Below are 18,914 nucleotides of genomic sequence, written 5' to 3'. Positions count from 1 at the left end.
GATGAGCGTCTTATATGCCTGCCAAAACACTATACTATGAACAGCGACCTCTGTGTACTCGTGTCTTGTGATATGATTGTGTCGGGATATATCCTCCTGTCAGAACAAACTAGCGGTGATCCACTGCTAGCGACTGATGGATCATATCCCTTGCTTGGTGTACGCGTTCTTGCGTTGGGCTGCGTCCCCGGTGTTGTGACCGCCGAAGGCCGGCGTGTGGGATCTGGGGGTGTTTTCCAACTAGACTGAGAATCAAAATCTATCTACATGAATCAATTGACTTTTTCTTTGGAGCATACACACTGTCCACTTAACTGTGTACACAGTACCTAGCTGGTGGTACCAACAGATTGTCTTGGGAGATCACTCAGGTGCGGAGGTATTCATATGGCTCGACTCTTCCTATTCATGAAAGGGTAAAATATGCCGGCTTCTCGAAGTGTTGCCAACTTATTCATATGGTTGAGCAGAGAGCACGGCAAGACTTCTGGAACAGAGAACGAACAAGGGAAAATTGAATTTTGTTACAGCTCTCGTCTCACTCTTTCCAAGGTTCTTTGTCTCCGCGGTGCAATATATGTGATTGAGAATTTGGTGTTACAGTAACTTCTTATGTCCCAAAGGTATTCTGAGGCAAGTTATCAGGATTTCACATTATTCGAACAAAAGTCCGAGGAAATGACCGGAGTTCAGGTGGTCACGGTGGTAGCAGCTTCCAACTATGAAGGATCAAGATTGTCTTTCTAGCGAAATAAACTGCACCCTCCTTTCCTACACTAGTGTACTAAGACCATTACGTACACTTTGGGCAAATGAACACGAGGGAAATACTGAATATGTATTGGCTGATTCCTAATAGTACAGGTGTGAGGTCGATGCAAGATAATCATACAGTCATGTAAGAAACAAAATCCGCCCAGGGCAAACTACCTCTTCTTCGCCTGACTCTGGATCCGATTATAAATAGCCGGCCACATCTCCGGGTAGAACGCTGTTGTCTGTCTCCCAGGCTTGCTTTCAGCAGCAGCAAAGAACTGAGTCGGCGCTTTCGTCCTCCACCACGGCAGTTGAACAGGCTTCAGATTCCGGAAAGTAACAGGTCGAATAGGGTCCCTGTCCGACACGAGGTCTCCCAGACGGACGGTAGTCTGGCGCGGAATAGTGTTCCACCGCATAGTGTTGAGATATAGAACGGCCGTCGGTGGAAGATCCTTGGCGTAGTGGGCAGCCATTTCACGAGATCTCCGGGCAAAGGCGGGGAGGGCGAGATGGATGAAGTTGACGTAAGGTGAAGCGACGTATGCGAATGAGATCATGGGAACTGCACCTCCGGCGATGACTAGGAACAAAAGATTAGAATTGTGACGGCGACCCAGATCCGCAATTGAGTTTGCGCAAAGAAAACAAAACTCACCTAACGGGGTCATCCACTGCCTTTCCTCGTCGGCGTAACAGAAGGGTGCCACGAGGAAGCAAGCGGCGCCAAACAAGAAAATGGTTGTCACTCTCATCATGCCCAGGAACATGGCTCGGCCAGTTCCGCCATAGTAAATCAGTATACGTTCCGGTGGACCTGTAACCCCCGAATCAGCACATATGTCCTTCAATTGCCCGAAGCCGTTCATTTCATGTTTGTCCCACCTTTCCTCATCGTTGTCTTGACCGATTCAGCGGAGGACACTGTCGGCGTCGGCGGCTCATGCACCGCGCCTTTTGACGGAGCTTTGGGGGTATTCCGCTGCGAAGGCCGCGGACCCTGCGACTTGAGACGCAGCCAGATGCGACTGCGCAGGTCGCGCTGAGCGGCCCTCGGCAGCGCGCGCAAGCTGGGGTGCAGGAGGAGGCGCATGGTGCGGAGGGAAGAAAGTGAGGCTTTGTGGTTCCACCGAGGCCGTTGCTTTGAGCGGCGACCGCCCGGCGATCCCGCCTGGTTACTTCCGCAATTGTCTCCCTCCTTTCGGATGGAAACGCTCCTCTCCTCACTCCACGGTATATATAGAGTCGCCCGGCCGGCCTGGGACTCGTGATTTTGGACATCGTGCGAGTCATGAGCAGCTAGCGATTTTTGCCATGTCTCCGGCTTATCATGGCCTTTGGGGCCACCTATTGATTGTTTGGATCAGCGTACTTGCCTTCTTATTTCCCGCAGAGGCATATGAGCCACTTTCGGACGAAACGCTGAAATCCCTCCCGCGCGCGAGTGAAGACTACGATATCCATTCCGGCGCGATTCTCGCCCCGATCCTCCAGACCCGCGTTCCCGGGACCCCCGGCCACGAAGTCGTCCTCGAGCACTTTGCCAACTTCTTCCAGACCACGTTACCGAAATGGCAGATCGAGCTGCAAAATTCCACATCGACGACGCCGGTTTCGAAGGGGAAAGAGGTCCCCTTTGTCAATTTCATCGCTACGCGCGATCCGCCCGGGGCACCGGCCGGCGACGTCGGGCGGTTGACGTTGGTAGCGCATTACGACAGCAAGCTGGAACCGGAGGGATTCATCGGGGCCATTGATAGCGCGGCACCATGCGCCGTGATCATGCATGCTATGCGTAGCATTGATGCGGCTCTGGATAAGAAATGGGCAGCGATGGAAGCGCAGGGCATAGATCCGCTCGATGAACGGCATGGCATCCAGATTATCTTTTTGGACGGCGAAGAGGCCTTTGACCATTGGACGGCCACGGACTCTCTATACGGTGCGCGTGCATTAGCATCGAACTGGAGCGCGGAAATGTACCCGGCCATGTCGACGTTCAAGACGCCGCTATCCTCCATCGAGCTCTTTGTCCTCCTGGACCTTCTTGGTTCCAAATCCCCCTATATCCAATCCTACTACCCGACTACGCATTGGGCGTACCAAAGTCTCGGAACTGCTGAAAAGCGTCTGCGATCACTGGGACAGTTGAAGTCGTCAGCGAAGCGAGATTGGTTCATCGATGCGCACAAAGACTCTCATGATGTCGCGCCCTTGGGCGGGATTCAGGATGACCATCTACCGTTCTTGGCACGCGGCGTCGAGGTCCTTCATCTCATTGATTTTTCGCCGTTCAAGGGATTCCCGCCTGTTTGGCATACTCCTGATGATGATGCGGGGCATCTTGATATGCCTACCGTGGAGGATTGGGGACTTGTTATTACCGCCTTTGCCGCTGAATGGATGGAGTTGGAGGGCTACTTCGACGTTTCAGAGCAAGCGTCACGACGGAATGAATCGCCTGAAGCGGAGGCTATTCTGGACAAGAAGACCGAATTGTAAGCCTTCCCGTCCCCGTCTCTTTTGGTGGTCATATATATACCCTGTAGATCTCTTTTTCTATATCATGATTGATAGACACTTGCTGATTTCTTTTGTACAGCCTATAATTATCCTCCTTTGAGCGATTGGCGTTATTATGACGGATTCTCATTAGCTACTATACACAATGCATCCTTCTATGGGACTTTATCCAATTTTGACCTCGCAGTCTCTCCCTCTACTCCCCCTAGAAAAGATTCCCAAGCAAATATCCACTCATAGTGATCAGTCCCCAGGTAGGCTGGCAAACAGCTCGCAACAGAGCAGGCCCAGGACAGACACCTCGCAAGCCCCAGGCAACGCCGAAAGCCAGCGCACCAGCAACAAACCGCCAATCGATATCAGCCACCGTCGCAGTAGGAACTCGCCAACGCTCCGCGAGAGTCGGCTTCGTCGCCAGCTTATCTTTCTCTGGCACTTGTCCCGGCTGCCGAGACAGGTAGGTCAACAACGAGGGACCGATACCAAAGACAATGACCAATGCCAGTGAGGGGTCGAATCGAGATAAATCCGTGGGGAAAGCGAAGAATTGCAGGACTTTTGCGGAGTCCGCCATGCCCGAAATTAACAGACCGAGACCGAATTGGAGCCCTGCAAGAAAGGAATAGACTGTTCGTGACTGCTTGGATCGGGGGAGTTGTGGTACGATGATGAAGTTCGTGATAGCAGACAACAGCACCGAGCCGGCGATGAAGATTGTTTCTGTCGAGGAGGGATACACGGGTGTGTAGCATGGTGTCGAGCCGCATGAAGGAATGAGTGACCCGATATTAGCGGTGATTAGGGCCGTGGTGAAGAAGATGGTTGTCGCGATTAGTGAGCGCGGCGATAGACGGGATAAACCGCACAGCATATGGCCAGAGGTACATCCTCGGCCATTCTAATGCAGGAACAGCTCACATTAGCTCCGACCCAAATAAACCCTCCCCATTTTCTTCCCCATGCCGCTGTACCGGGAAGCAACTCACCTTGGTGCCCCAGCCTAGAAGGAATCCCACGCCCGCCGTTGCGGCCGCCGACGCCAATGAATCGGGTGCGGCAGGGTAATTTGGAAGCAAACTCGGGGCCAGTAGGTATACTGGCAAGATGCTCGAGACCAGTCCGGCAACGATGGGGACGTTCTCCCTGCCGGGATTGAAGACGGAGCTAGATATCAGGGACGAGATGCCGAAGACGGCTCCGTTGTGCACGAGGAGGCCCGAGGAGCCCTGGAAGAGGAGCAGGGCGCCCAGAGAGGTGTGCACTGGTGTGAACATACTTGTAGTCACTTGTATGTCTGAATGAAGGGAGGACGGGGTTGATATTTCGCGGTTAAGCCATTAAAGTTTATTTGATGTCATCCAAAGTATCTCGGCGAATTTCAGTATCACCACACAAGCACAGCCAGCCAGCAGGAGTGAGATTGAAGGCAGAGATGGAAGATAAGAGGAGGGCAGATAGTGAAAAGGAAAAGCGAAGGCGACTCCTGAAAGCGCAGGAAACGGCGACGAGCTCGGGGACCTGCGGTGGTCCCCGGCGACCTGATGTCCCCGAGTGGAGCACTTTCTATCAGTGCCCATTTGCGCATTGTTAACACTTGGGAGGTGGTGAGGTTGCAACTATTCTTCATGCCAGCGAGGCTACTCGGATATCCTGCTCAAAATGTTACACACATGCAGGAACGTCTCTTGTACTGGATTCCCGCTCATAGGGCCCGGATGGGGCCCAGCAAGGTACCCCAGGTTATACTGTAGTGTATCTGGAGTATACTGGGGGAAATACGACAGTGTACTAGCAACAATGGCATTGTGCTGGGAGTACTGCCCTTCGTCCATTCGTAAAATCAAGGTAGGGCGAAACAGAAGTGACGCAGCATTCCAACAATCCAATGCCTCGCGCCTTCCTCGCGACTCGCGATGCCGCTGCCCGATTAGGTGAAACCCTCATTTCATCCCATCTTCACCTCAATTGTTCTCAACTTCCCTCTCGTCCTCTCCCATCTCGCCTCTCACCGCGCCAAAATGGGAAACGCCCCGAGCATTCCCGGGCACGACTGCCTCCTCGCAGCTGTGGCCTACAACCCCAGCAAGATCGCCTTCCGCGGCTCTCTGCGCATCACTCCACTCTACAACTTGGACTTCCCAGTCGTCCCAACCGCAATAACCTACCCCGACACCAACGAGCAAGTCGCCGAGATCGTGCGCTGTGCCGCTGACAACGGCTATAAGGTCCAGGCTCGCAGCGGTGGACACAGTTATGGGAACTATGGTATGCCACATTCCATTCCATCCGATCCCTCACTTCCTATTTGGGCATTGAGCTAAACGGTTGTATAGGACTCGGAGGAACCGATGGAGCCATCGTCGTCGATCTCCAGAATTTCCAGCAATTCTCCATTGACCCCAACACACAAATCGCGACAATTGGAGCCGGCACCCTCCTCCGCGACCTGACCACCCGCCTCAATGATGCAGGCGGACGTGCCGTTGCCCACGGCACTTGTGGACAAGTCGGTACCGGGGGCCATTTCACCATCGGCGGGCTGGGTCCGAAATCGCGCGAATGGGGCATGGCGCTAGACCATGTCGAAGAAGCAACCGTCGTGCTGGCCAACTCGACAATCGTACAAGCCACGAAGGATCAGCATCAGGATGTTTTATTCGCGATCAAAGGGGCTGCAGCGAGTTTTGGCATTGTGACCGAGTTCAAACTGCATACCCATCCTGCTCCAACGCAGGCGTATCAATATTCATTCACGTGGACTATGGGGAGCAGCAGGGACAAAGCAAATGTATTCAAAGATTGGCAGAGGCTCGTCTCGAATGAGACGCTGACTCGTAAGTTTGCGAGCGAGCTGGTGGTCACCGAGGCGGGTGTGATTGTCTCGGGAACGTACTTTGGGACTCGAGAGGAATTCGACGCGTTTGAACTCGAGAATCACTTCCCCATGGCCAGCTCCTCGACCGTTTTGACGCTGAGCAACTGGCTAGGGATGATCGGTAGCCGGGCAGAAGACCTCATCGAGCAGGCTGCTGGCGGTATCCCGGTTTCTTTCTACTCGAAATCTCTACCATTCACCAATGCGACCATAATCCCGGACGAGGGCGTTGATGCGCTGTTTGAATATATCGATAAAACTCCCAAGGACACCCTCGCCTGGTTTATCATTTTCGACCTGGAGGCGGGCGCGACAAACGATGTGCCCATGGACGCGACGGCATATGCTCACCGCGATGCATTCATGTGGATGCAGTCATACGCCATCAACCTTCTTGGCCCGGTCTCGCGCCAAAGTAAGAATTTCCTTCAGGGCCTGAACGATGTTATCTTGCGCTCGGAGAAGCCGGGCGCCCGCTTTGGTGCCTATCCTGGCTACGTGGATCCGTACATGGAAAATGCGCAGTACGCCTATTGGGGTAGTAACTTGCCGCGATTGGAAACTATTAAGAGGGACATTGACCCAAACGACGTTTTTCACAACCCCCAGAGCGTCCGGGTTAAATCGAACAACCCTTGAGGATTCCGGACTATGGACTTGGCTTGATTATGCGCGAGAACATTCTTGATTTGGCGTGTGCGATCATGATTTAGACGATATCTGATACCCACTGCAGTAGAATATTTCCAATTTCTATTTGAGCTTTTGAATAGCACCGGGAAACAAATGGTCCATTTTAGGAGAATTTTACTCGGTGTAGCAAAGTGTGGTGGTGATCCCAGAAAGACAACTGATGCACTCCGAGCCATTTTATCAAGCGGAACAAACACTCCCCAGAGAGTTCGCAGATAAGGCTCATATTACCTCGCATCAAGCTAAAATGCAATTAATGCAAATTTTTGTCTAGTGGGTTGTAGTCCATTCAAAGCGTTCCTGCGTCATGACTAAGCGTTCTGATCTTCAACGAACTCAGATCTCGACCTTCATTATTAGCTCGACTACATACCTCGGCGGCTAGCTTCGCCCTCTTCTCTCCTTCTTCTTGACATGAGTGGAACCTGTACTACATCGTCCAGTTTTGGTTGAAGTCAGAGCACGCAACGAGGCATGCTATCATGAAACGCAGCCGAACCTCTCCGCTTTCTCACTCTCCGCACTCTGAATCAAATCGAGCACCTCATCTATCATCTTTGCAAAAATCCGTTTCCCCACCACCAAAACGACGGGGAGCAAATGGCCAAGATGGCGACAATCCGCACCCCTCAAAAATCACTCCATCTGACCCAAAGACTTCGGAATATCTTGACACCTGGTCAATGAAACTTAGGAAGAGTATCCTTCCAGCTTCAGAACAAGGGTCAACACCCCATCTTCCAATCGACCAGTGGGTTGACCTCTACCGGCGCCATGCACATTCAAACGGCCATCACTTCGTCATCCATCAGCATGATCACCCCGTCGCCGGACCGCACTATGATCTCAGACTGCAATTCTCGGATTCCAGTACCGTCTGCTGGGCTATCATGTATGGTCTACCTGGTGATCCTAATCAGGATAATAGAAGGAATGCCACAGAGACGAGGATTCATGGTTTGTCGGTGTGTCCATCCATACTAAAAATTCGCTCCCAAGGTTAATTGGGGGAAGAGGCTAATGATCTCAGTACAACCTAGCTGAAACAGCATCATTAGGCCAGGGAAGCGTCATAATCTGGGATACAGGTGACTTCCAGATCTTGCCCTACCGCACAGGGCAAGACCAGCCCGACACCGACGACACCTCTTCTGACGGAGGCCACGCCCCAGCGATTTCCGAAAGTTCCAAGCTTCGCGACGCATTCCAACGAGTAAGTTCTCCCTCGAAAATTCAATAAGCAAAGAACTAATGATGCACAGCGCAAAATCAAGGTCCGTCTAAACGGCATCCGCCTCCCAAAAAACTACACCATTTCCCTAGTCCGACAAAACAAACACAAACCCGGCACCGGCACCGGCACCGGCAAGACCTCCCTCAAAAATCGCCGTCGACCCGCAGCCCGCATGTCACCCTCGCCCCCCACAGACCCCGACTCGATGTCCCCACCGTCCCCCCGAGACCCGGAGCCGAAGCGTGGCGAGACTACTCTGCAGGAGGAAACAGACCTCTCTGACGGCGACGACAGGGAGATACGGGAGACCAACGCGTACCCGGGCTCATTCAATACGATTGGCTCTGTTCACGGTCGGACGTGGTACTTGCGGATTGATACGGTGGGATCAGGATTTCGGCGGGTGAAGAGCAGGGACGGGAAACAGGTCTGGGTCCGGAATGGAGGAGCTACTCACGGTGCTACTCGCAGTATTCAGGGGTTCGAGCCCTTCTATGTCCTTGGGCCGGAGGTTGAGAGGAGTGTGGTGACTGGCCGGTTGGGGAAGGATGTTTTGGATGACGAGGGCGTGCAGGACTTTGTGCCGAGGAGAGGATGGGTGCCGAAGGCGTGATGTGATGCTTGGCTTGGTGGGGGATTTCATCATGGCCTGGCCCTGAGGTGGGCGAACCTATTCGAATTCGGGAGGTACCAGCTTGATGCTTACGTATGTACATGTACATACGTGGATGTAGAGATTCGCGATGACCAGCGTTAGGACTATTCCTGTTCCGCCACCATTCAATTATTTCAGTACCTACTGTAGTAGAGTAGAGTACCCCGAGGGGTAAATGTAAACGTACATGATAAGTTATCGATCATCGACCGATCGGATATTACGTACCTGACCCAGTTGTCTAGATTAATTCAGCGATCGACACCGTAATCCAGATGTCTGGCGATCAGCCGGTTTCCGACCATTGCCATGACGCAAAAGCATCAGCTGGAAGGCGCTAGCAATGCACTCCACTAACGTTTCACGTCCGGATATTTTTTAAGCTGATCGCAGTTAAAACTCCAAAATAGAACATTCCGTGAGTACATATTGTAAGTGGTCTAGTATAGGTCAGGTAAGGCTGAAGATCCCGCTGCCGGTGGCGCTTCGGCTATGACGTGCCGCGCCGTCATCCTGCCCGGTTTGCACTCCAACACTCCAGCTACACTACCAACACCGGCTCAATTGTCAACACCTGATTCCATTCTAGGATACGATTGTATGTAGGGTGTACCACGGCCTTCCATGCGGGGCATTCCACGTCATGTCTTTGTTTGATAGATTTATGGCGTCATGGACAACGAGCATCTATATAAACCCCTATGAGCGACCTCAATCCATCTTCCAATTCACACATCCAAAGCACTTCACATTCATCTTCCAAATCCATCTTCCAACAATTATCCACTAGCAGCTGCATCAATCAACCATCATGTCGGGTCTCATCAACAAGGTCAAGGACGCCGTCCACCACCACGGCGACAACTCCTCCCATACCGGCAACACCACCACCCACGACTCCTCCCGCTCCTCCAACTACGGTCCCCACGACAGTAACACTGCCAACGCCGCCGACCCCCGCGTCGACAGCGACCGCTCCACCTACAACACTGCTGGCTCGACTTATCCCACCACCAGCGCTACCGGTACCACGGGCTCAACCTACGACCGAACCTCCACCTCAACCAACCATGGTCCCCACGATAGCAACATCGCCAACAAGGCCGATCCTCGCTTCGACAGCGACCGTGACAACCGCGCCTCGCACACCACCGGTCACGGCGCCCCCATCGGCACCACCAATACCGGCCACCACGGCTCGGTGGCCTCTCACCAGCCCAGCACTGCCACTACTGGCACTGGCACCACTGCTGGAACTGGCTATGGCACCACAGATGCCACCAACACAACCGCAACAGGCCCGGCCTCCTCAACCGCAGGCCCACACAAGAGCAACATCGCCAACGAAGCGGACCCGCGCGTCGACAGCGACATGAGCAAGGCAAAGAACGACCACGTCGGCGGGGAGTTCTCGGGCGAGAACCGCTTCGACAAGGACGTGCACAAGGGCAGCATTATGGGCGGTAACCAGATTGCTGGTCTTTATGGCTCCAAGGCTCCGACGACCACCAAGAATTTTGACCAGTCGCAGCATGAGACTCTTGGTGCTGGTGCTGGTAGCAGCTACAACACCGGCACGAGAAAGAGCACTTCTGGTCCACATAAGAGTGATATGGCCAACAAGCTCGATCCGCGTGTTGATTCTGACCTTGATGGGTCGAAGACTGTTGGATCGAACGCTGCTCAACCGCACACTCAGACTCAGCGGTTCTAAAATTTTCGATTGTATGAATACGATGCGGATATGGTTATGAGTTACGAGTGTTAGTTTGAGAATTTGATTTTATTTTCTTTATTATTCTTCTACTGTTGTAGGGTCTGTTGTGAAGTAGCCTGATAGCTTAGCTGAGTGATGTCAAATGAACTTCAGTTATCGGTCAGGCCATTGGCTATCCAACCATCATATAACAAACACTAAAAAGACTAAGAAAAGACAAGGGGTTCCAGGGAACCTCTCATCCAGGAAACCCCTCATTACCATACGTCATGATGAACCCGATTATTCTTCCACGGCTCATCAAGCAACGGTTGACCCAACCAAGCCAATTCGCCACATGACCTAGAAGTACAGTGAAATAACAAGACCCCGCACGCCTCAGACAACTACATCTTCGGTCCCTTTCTTAACTACCCTAGATACTCCATTCACAATCTAACACTTGAGGAATCAAAATGTCCTTCCAAAAAACCGCCTGCGACGTCCACCTCAACTCCAAACCCGGCGCCACATCCCTCGTCGCAATTTGCAACAACGATGAAGGAAGCGGCCTGGAAACGGATCTCCTGTTGGATGATTATCTCGGAAATGAGGATGGTGAGTAGATCAGCAGATAAGATCATTAAACTACAGAAAGTTCAGTTCATCTCACGGGTAGTGTTAATGCTAGGACACATTGCCTGGGGCGGTAAGGGCTTCAGCAAGAATGCGCGCAATATGAGTATTTCCTCGGACGGCCCCGATCGAGAACCGATTCTTCATTGTGATCTTGTTGGCCAGGACGGGGAGTTTGTGTCTAATGAGATTGATTTGGCGGATCATATTGCGAATATTGATGGAGAGTTGGTTGTTCTACCGTGAGGAGTCTAGGTGGATATGAAGGATTTGCAAAATGCTTATATTCAGGATGATTGTCTTTATGTTACTTTCACAATTATCTATTCCCAAGATCGAAGTTGTCGCTGGTCTTGACCGTGCTACTGTGGCAGTTGCAGTAGTGGTTTCGACCAGCTTGTAAAAAGCCAGCCGCTGGTAATGACGGCAACTGATTTCATCCAAAAAATCCAACCATTCACAGGCGTTAGAAGCCATACTCATCTTAAGTTCAAGGCACATGACTTCTTGAAAATGGTGATGTCATCTCGTCGCACGACGCTTCTCCGCAGCTTCAGAATCGCAATCAACTACATATATCCAAGTTCATGCCATATCCAGTGGTCCACACTCTACACTCCCACTCACACAACCAAAATGAATATCCTCCCAGTCCTACGAGCCCGCCCACTAACAACCATACCCTTCCGCCAAGTCCTCCCTCTCACCCGACATATCCAAACACAAACAACCGACCCAACCACAGACCAATGGATCCTCGACCGGCAAGCACTAAAACCCGACCGAGCAGAGACCTGCCAAAGCGGCACAGACGACGAAGTGGGCCACCACAAGTCGCCCTACGACGGGACCAAAACCACCGTCGAAAATGAGATCTCTGCGCTGCGGGAGGAGTACCTGTTAGAAGGGGACGCCCATGATCCGTTGCTGGTTAGTCCGGCTAATTTGGATGTGAGCCTCGTGCTGGACCCGATGATTGGGGTTGTGCATGGGGCGCCGACATTGAGGAGTATGAAGGGGTGGTGTAATAAGCATAGGCTGGTTTTGCTGAGGACGGAGCCGTATGAGGTTAGGAAGTATGAGGATGTTTTTGTTAGGTTTGTGGGGAAGAAGGTTTGTTCTGCACTACTCTGGAGGTTGGGCGGGTTTTGGTTCAGAGGCTAACGGTTAGTAGAAAGAGCAGTATTTTAGTGATTATTTGAATAATCACATTAAGAGATAGGATTCTGTCGTGATGGGATGTTTTGAATGGATGTTGTCGATTCCGAAGTTCCAGTCAAAGTACTTCCAGAAGCATTGCGCACTGATAAAATTAGTGAATTTATCAGGGCCAGACATTTGATAAAAATTAGGGAAATGAGAATTCGACCGATAAAATCAGATTGTTTTACGCCTCTGTTATTCCGCCACTCGGGCTATTAATTGGGTGCTTTGCGACCCGGCTGCGTAATCCGAGAGAGGCATGGGTTGTGTCAGAAAAGATAGCACCGTGCGACCCGACTGCCATGATTTCGGATTGACGAACTATGAGAGCCGGAATAGACGGTCTGGAACTGAAACACAACTACTTTCAGAAATATTCTCATCGAAGGATCCGATAGTGAAACCTTTGCGGCTTTATAGTTCACTCACCCGAAGCCGTGGCCTCAGGCCAGGCCGAGGTGTCAATTGCCACCGCCGCAACACTTACCTCTCATCTTCTTCATATCTTTATGAACTTGAATCCGCATACAGCCACTTCCGTTGTATCCTGCAGTCATACGAACCACTTTCTCCATTCCACTCGGCTTCATCGAGACCGAATTATGCAGAGACTGAGGGCCCCACCTCCTCGATACTCACGGCTCCACTGCAGGCACATCTGCGCGTACGTACAACTTCCCAGAGAGGTGCCCGCCGCTGCAGAACATGCACGACGCAACCAGTCGGAGGCATGACTCAAGATGACCACCAATGACACTCGCCCGCGCTTCACCGTTCTTTGATCCCCGTTGTGCCAACCCGACGACTCTCGGACCGCTGGGTGGCTGCAAGCCAACCACCCCCGTCGACCGTCAGTAGGCGTCGCAGTGCGCATATCAAGCATTGTCGCTGCCAAAAATCAGAGGTGGCCGTTGCGGCAAATACGAGCCTTGCTCCTTCGATTTTGACTCACCGGTTGCGCAGGAAACGAGCAACCAAAAGAAAAGAGCGGCTTTCCCCGCTCGTCGATGTCACCTTGCTTATTATACTTACGAGAAGTAGGAGGACCCGCTATGACTCCCTGCGAGGATAGGATCGAGATAAGCCCGGGCAGATGCAGTCTGGAGTGCAGCTCCACCCCCTTTTTTTCCTCTCTTCTTCTCCCATTCATACAAGTCAGCTTCGTTTGAGGAATGCTCCCAAACGCCCAGGTCGTGTCCTTGGTGACGGGGTCGGTCGCCTTACTTCTGGTCGGCGTCGACAGCATCCCTGCTGCGCGAAGTGTCACCGATCGGATATGCCGTAGATCGCCCCGACAGGATGAGCATACCCTGGCCAAGACTGCATATCGCGATGAAGACGGCGAGGCGACGGAGGAGTCTTTGCGCGCGTTCTCCGACAAGTGGCAGAGAGCGGCGATTGGGCTTTTTCGGCTACCGGCTTACTCGCGACGTTGGCTCTGGCTGTGTTCACAACGTTCAGGTTGAATGATTTTATAGTTCTGAACTGGTTGCAATTTAGTATTTGGGTGCGTAATACCTCATGCACTGTTCCTGAGCAGTGCCATGACGAACATTCTAGACTAATACAGTATATCTATAGATCCTGCTTTCGATTCAAGCGATGGCTTTTTACACCGAGCCTCGTCCTACCGAAAGATTCAATCTGGGCCAATATGCCTTCGTGGGTAGTCTGATTGCTCTTGCAGTATCCTGCCTAGAAGTACATTTCGCATGGTCTTCGCAGAGTATTCTACTTAGACAGCCGATCTGGGCTGGCTTGACTATTGCCCAAGTTACCAGCGCATTCATTCGCGGGTTATGCAGTGTCCTATTACCACGCAAGCCAGACCTCTTCTTCAAAGGGCGCGCTGTAGATCGAGAATACTCAGTGTCAGCTCTTGGACGCTTCACATTCACCTGGGCGAACAGCACTTTGAACTACGCCGTGGAGAATCGGACGCTCGAGGTAACCGATTTACCCCGACTCCGCGCGGACAGACGGACGGACCGTTTACGAGAGAACTTTGAAAAATCAAGAGGAACGCGCAAACTATGGAAAGCCCTCGTTATTGCGCACTGGAGGGAGCTTGGTCTGCAGCTTTTCCTCACGCTCGTGCTCTGCGTGCTGAGCTTTGGACCTCAGACAGCACTATTCAATATTCTCCGCGTGCTCGAATCTCGCGGCGGGGAATCCTGGAACCCGATACAGGCCATAATCTGGGTGTTTGCACTTGGCGCACTGATGTTGCTGTACTCCAGTATTGAGGCGTGGGTGTTCTGGTCCGTTTGCTCGAAATTGTTTGTTCCAATCTACGCAGAGCTTTCCGCGACCGTCTTTGCCAAATCAATGCGACGAAAAGACGCAAAGCATACGAAAAAGTTGAAAAGCAAGGACGAACCGAATGCGGCAGCCAAGGCCTTGCTGGCAGACCAGGAAGACGAGGATGAAGACGACGAGGCAGCACTGAAAAAGAGCCGACAAAGTATCATCAATCTCGCAGCCGTTGACGCCAGACGTATCTCCGACTTTACCTCATTCGCCTATCTCATCCCATTGGCCATCATGAAAGTCGTTATTGGTTGCACGTTCTTGGTCCAGATCCTGGGTTGGAAAGCGGCATTCTCTGGCATGGCTGTCTCTGTGCTCATCACGCCGTTGAATATATACGCAGCCAAAAGGCTCACTGGATCCCAGGCTAAGTTGATGAAATTGCGAGATTCCAAGATGGCGATTGTCACCGAGGCGCTGCAGGGTATTCGGCAAGTCAAATTCTCTGCGTTGGAGGCACAATGGCAGAAGAAGATTGGAGATGCTCGAGAGGCAGAGCTGCATGCACTATGGACCTCATTCTTGATGGATGTTATTCTTCTGGCAATCTGGATTTTAGGCCCGCTCGGTCTTTCTGCGGTTTCTTTAACAGTCTACGCGCTTATACACGGAGGACTCTCCGCGTCCGTTGCCTTCACGGCCATGTCTGTTTTTGGAGCCTTGGAGATGTCTCTGGCTATCCTGCCTGAGATCATCGCGGATGGCCTGGAAGCAAAGGTTAGCGCTGATCGGATCGACATTTACATGGCATCGGAAGAGAAAACTGTCAACACCGTTGCTGCGGATGAAATTGCGTTCGAGAATGCCTCTGTGGCATGGCCTGCTGAGAAGAGCCAGGTTGCCGACGATGAGCAGGAGGACCGGTTTACATTGCAGGATATGGATCTGAAATTCCCGACCAAAGGCCTGAGTGTTATTTCCGGGCGAACAGGGTCTGGAAAGAGTCTTTTGCTTTCCTCGATACTTGGTGAATGTGACGTTCTTCAAGGAACTATCAAGGTGCCTGTCCCGCCTCCGATCAGCGAACGTTTCGACGATCTCGCAAACAGTGAAAACTGGATCATTGATTCCGCCATTGCATACGTTGCTCAAATTCCATGGATCGAGAATGCTACCATCAAAGAAAACATTCTGTTTGGGCTGCCGTACAATGGTGAGCGTTATCAGAAGGTCCTGTCTGCATGCGCGCTCAAAAAGGATTTGGAGATGCTGCCTGACGGCGAAATGACCGACATTGGCGCGAACGGTGTCAACCTTAGTGGTGGCCAGCGCTGGCGGGTATCTTTTGCTCGAGCTTTATATTCTAGGGCTGGGATTCTGGTGATGGATGACATTTTCAGCGCGCTCGATGCACACACAGGACGATACGTCTATCAACATGCCCTGACTGGCGAGCTTGGGAACGGTCGCACACGGATTCTTGTCACTCACCATGTGGCCCTCTGCTTGCCTCGAACCGACTACTCTGTTCTTCTCGAGAATGGTTGCGTTAAATATGCAGGGACTATCGAGGAACTTCGCACGTCTAATCACTTGGATGACATTCTCCGAGAAGAGCAGGCAGCTGCGGAGCAAGATAGGAACGCTGCAGAAGATGTCGAGGAAGACCTGCTTGATCCCGAGGAGAGTAGCCTTCAGAAGGTCATTTCGAATACATCACACCGACAGCAAACGGCCTCGGCACCGCATACGGATGTACTAGCAAAGAAAGCAGACCCGAAGAAGTTTGTTGAGGATGAAAGACGAGAAGTGGGATCGATTAGCCTCGCGGTCTATAAGAAGTATTTTACCATGGCATTCAACCCTTTCACGATGGTTCTTACTGTTCTGGTATACCTGGGCTATGCGTCACTCATGGTTGGACGAGTAAGTGAAGCCTCTCTCCATGTGCTGGAAATAATAGCTAACTATCTGTTCAAAGGGCTGGTGGATTAATGTCTGGGCCGGCGAATCTTCTCGGACACAAGTCCATCCAGAACAGCTTCACACACTCTTGCAACATTCAATGACAAGTGTTCAGAGTGCTTCAACCCGAGACGACAACAACCTCAAGATGTACATGGGTATTTACATTGGCATCTCTACTGCCGCCACCATTCTTGGAACCGCTCGATACTACTTCCTCCTCTCGGCCAGTCTTCGTGCCTCGAGGAAGTTTTTCAATGGACTGACGTATGCGGTTCTCCGTGCTCCTCTGAGATGGCTTGATACCGTCCCACTGGGTCGAATTTTGAACCGGTTTACAGCCGACTTCCACCTTATCGACTCGCGTATCGGTTACGACCTTGCATTCTTCGGTGGCTCGGTGTTGGAAGTTTGCGGAGTGATGGTTGCTGGCATGCTTGTCTCCCCACTGGTGATTCTATTCGCCGCCGTTTTACTTGTTGTCTGTCTCAAACTCTCATTCACCTATCTTGCCGGTGCCCGTGAAATCAAACGCCTCGAAAGCACAGCGAAAAGTCCGGTCTTCGAACAATTCGGATCGAGCTTGGCTGGCCTCATCACCATTCGAGCCTTCACCAAAACCGATACATTCATCGAAGTCATCTACAACAAGATCAACGACCATGCTCAGGCATGGTGGACTATGTGGCTTTTCAATCGCTGGCTGGGTATCCGTATGAACCTCGTGGGCGCAGTCTTCTCGACCATGACAGCAACCCTTGTTGTTCTCATGCCAGGGATCTCAGCAGCGCTGGCAGGCTTTGCTCTAAGCTTCGCTCTGCAATGCAACACGGCTATCGCATTCTCGCTGCGGCACTACGCCAACATCGAACTGAACATGAATGCCACCGAGCGCGTCATCGAATATTCGAACATTGAGCTTGAAGACCAAGGCGGCGTCGATGCACCCGCTGCCTGGCCAACGGAGGGCCGTCTTGAAGTTACTGATCTAGTGGTGGGATATGCCCCAGATCTTCCACCCGTTCTCAAGGGTCTCAATTTCACCGTCGAAAAGAACCAGCGAGTCGGGGTTGTCGGTCGCACAGGCGCGGGCAAATCATCCTTGACTCTAGCCTTGTTCCGATTCCTGGAAGCTCGTCAAGGCCAGATTTTCATCGATGGTCTGGATGTCTCCAAGATCAAGCTGCATGATCTGCGCAGTCGACTTGCCATTATTCCCCAGGATCCTGTTCTTTTCTCGGGCACTGTGCGAACCAACCTGGATCCATTTGAAGAGTACAATGACAGCGAGCTATACGACGCCCTTGCCCGCGTGCACTTGATTGCTTCATCCGACGATGACGCGACATTGACTTCGCAAGCTGCTACGCCGCGACAACCAGGAGGAACGGGCTCGACGACACCCGACACTGTGACGGCCCAGCAAGCCAACACGAATGTCTTCACATCGCTCGCAGCACCGATCTCAGAAGGAGGTCTGAACCTCTCACAGGGTCAACGGCAGCTACTTTGTCTCGCCCGTGCAATTGTGTCCCGCCCCAAGCTCATGGTTCTAGACGAGGCGACCAGCGCCGTGGATATGGAAACCGATGCCCTGATCCAGCAGTCTATTCGGTCTGAGTTTGGCCGCAATGCTACCACGCTGCTCGTTATTGCTCATCGACTAAGCACGATTGCTGATTTCGATCGCATCTTGGTGATGGATGCGGGCAAGGCGGTTGAGTTTGGTCCTCCGAAGGAATTGATGGGCATTGAGGATGGTGTTTTTAAGAGCTTGGTGGAGAATAGCGGCGAGAAGGCTGTGCTGGAAAAAATGATATTTGCTTGAGAAAAGTCCTTCTTTTATTTCTAATTTGCGTTTTCGAGATGTATAGATTGCCAGACCGTGAATACCAATGAAGATATACCAAGACTGTTCTATAATGCCTATTTGACTGGGTCAACTACTCCATGTACCAAATTTCCAAGTACATGGAAGAAGACTGAAGAAAGAGAAAGGTGCATGTCATAAAGGTACGACGGTGACAAGCTCAGCTGAGCTTAGCCCAAGACAACCGGTCAACCTCTCCAAGACCCTAAACTCCCATCCTTCGTATCCCACCCATAGCCGCAGCTCATGGATACACCACCAAGTTCTTAAAAGGATCAGAGATGCTTTCAGCGTCCGTTGTTGTAAACAAGGTTGGGTGTGCCGAACACGTATATCACTCTCCCTCCCCTCGATTCAAGCAGCCCTTAAGCCCTCCGAAAAGGAAGAGCCACCCGCCTCAGAGAGAAGAAATCGATCATACAGAACACGCTAAGCTTTCATCATTCTGCAGGAAAGTCAGTAAATGAATCGAAATTCAGTCGGGGTAAGACTATGGACTCACCAGTATAAAACTTGGAAGGATGAAGAAGGGAAAAAAAATTGGCGACGGCTGCGCGC

At 51.9% G+C, this 18,914-nt stretch overlaps 8 protein-coding genes across 8 annotated transcripts; 6 read left to right on the top strand and 2 right to left on the bottom strand.

Annotated features, from left to right (window-relative positions):
• Nucleotides 1-926: 926 nt before the first annotated feature.
• Nucleotides 927-1,849, bottom strand: N7532_009339 (uncharacterized protein; the record flags this gene model as incomplete). The annotated part of the gene is made up of 3 exons (XM_056621830.1): nt 927-1,339; nt 1,415-1,573; nt 1,642-1,849. 3 exons carry the CDS (start codon nt 1,847-1,849, stop codon nt 927-929), a joined length of 780 nt encoding a protein of 259 aa, XP_056472636.1.
• A 221-nt stretch (nt 1,850-2,070) lies between these two features.
• On the top strand, nt 2,071-3,258 carry N7532_009338 (glutaminyl-peptide cyclotransferase family protein; the record flags this gene model as incomplete). The annotated part of the gene is made up of 1 exon (XM_056621829.1): nt 2,071-3,258. The coding sequence occupies one exon, from the start codon at nt 2,071-2,073 to the stop codon at nt 3,256-3,258; it is 1,188 nt and encodes a 395-aa protein (XP_056472635.1).
• Nucleotides 3,259-3,484: 226 nt separating this feature from the next.
• N7532_009337 (YeeE/YedE family protein) lies at nt 3,485-4,553 on the bottom strand (the record flags this gene model as incomplete). Its single annotated transcript, XM_056621828.1, has 2 exons — nt 3,485-4,177; nt 4,266-4,553. The coding sequence occupies 2 exons, from the start codon at nt 4,551-4,553 to the stop codon at nt 3,485-3,487; spliced, it is 981 nt and encodes a 326-aa protein (XP_056472634.1).
• A 744-nt stretch (nt 4,554-5,297) lies between these two features.
• On the top strand, nt 5,298-6,793 carry N7532_009336 (FAD-dependent oxidoreductase; the record flags this gene model as incomplete). The annotated part of the gene is made up of 2 exons (XM_056621827.1): nt 5,298-5,544; nt 5,613-6,793. The coding sequence occupies 2 exons, from the start codon at nt 5,298-5,300 to the stop codon at nt 6,791-6,793; spliced, it is 1,428 nt and encodes a 475-aa protein (XP_056472633.1).
• A 536-nt stretch (nt 6,794-7,329) lies between these two features.
• Nucleotides 7,330-8,694, top strand: N7532_009335 (uncharacterized protein; the record flags this gene model as incomplete). The annotated part of the gene is made up of 3 exons (XM_056621826.1): nt 7,330-7,812; nt 7,878-8,060; nt 8,110-8,694. The coding sequence occupies 3 exons, from the start codon at nt 7,330-7,332 to the stop codon at nt 8,692-8,694; spliced, it is 1,251 nt and encodes a 416-aa protein (XP_056472632.1).
• An 853-nt stretch (nt 8,695-9,547) lies between these two features.
• N7532_009334 (uncharacterized protein) lies at nt 9,548-10,450 on the top strand (the record flags this gene model as incomplete). Its single annotated transcript, XM_056621825.1, has 1 exon — nt 9,548-10,450. The coding sequence occupies one exon, from the start codon at nt 9,548-9,550 to the stop codon at nt 10,448-10,450; it is 903 nt and encodes a 300-aa protein (XP_056472631.1).
• A 458-nt stretch (nt 10,451-10,908) lies between these two features.
• N7532_009333 (CVNH domain-containing protein) lies at nt 10,909-12,232 on the top strand (the record flags this gene model as incomplete). The annotated part of the gene is made up of 3 exons (XM_056621824.1): nt 10,909-11,050; nt 11,112-11,310; nt 11,449-12,232. 3 exons carry the CDS (start codon nt 10,909-10,911, stop codon nt 12,230-12,232), a joined length of 1,125 nt encoding a protein of 374 aa, XP_056472630.1.
• Nucleotides 12,233-13,443: 1,211 nt separating this feature from the next.
• On the top strand, nt 13,444-18,314 carry N7532_009332 (uncharacterized protein; the record flags this gene model as incomplete). Its single annotated transcript, XM_056621823.1, has 4 exons — nt 13,444-13,702; nt 13,750-13,778; nt 13,853-16,447; nt 16,503-18,314. The coding sequence occupies 4 exons, from the start codon at nt 13,444-13,446 to the stop codon at nt 18,312-18,314; spliced, it is 4,695 nt and encodes a 1,564-aa protein (XP_056472629.1).
• Between the last annotated feature and the right edge of the window lie 600 nt (nt 18,315-18,914).

The sequence above is a fragment of the Penicillium argentinense genome (genome assembly GCF_028826775.1).
Source record: "Penicillium argentinense strain IBT 30761 chromosome Unknown utg000009l_segment0_segment0, whole genome shotgun sequence".
NCBI classification, from domain to species: domain Eukaryota; kingdom Fungi; phylum Ascomycota; class Eurotiomycetes; order Eurotiales; family Aspergillaceae; genus Penicillium; species Penicillium argentinense.
This window is presented reverse-complemented; position numbering and strand designations above follow the sequence as displayed.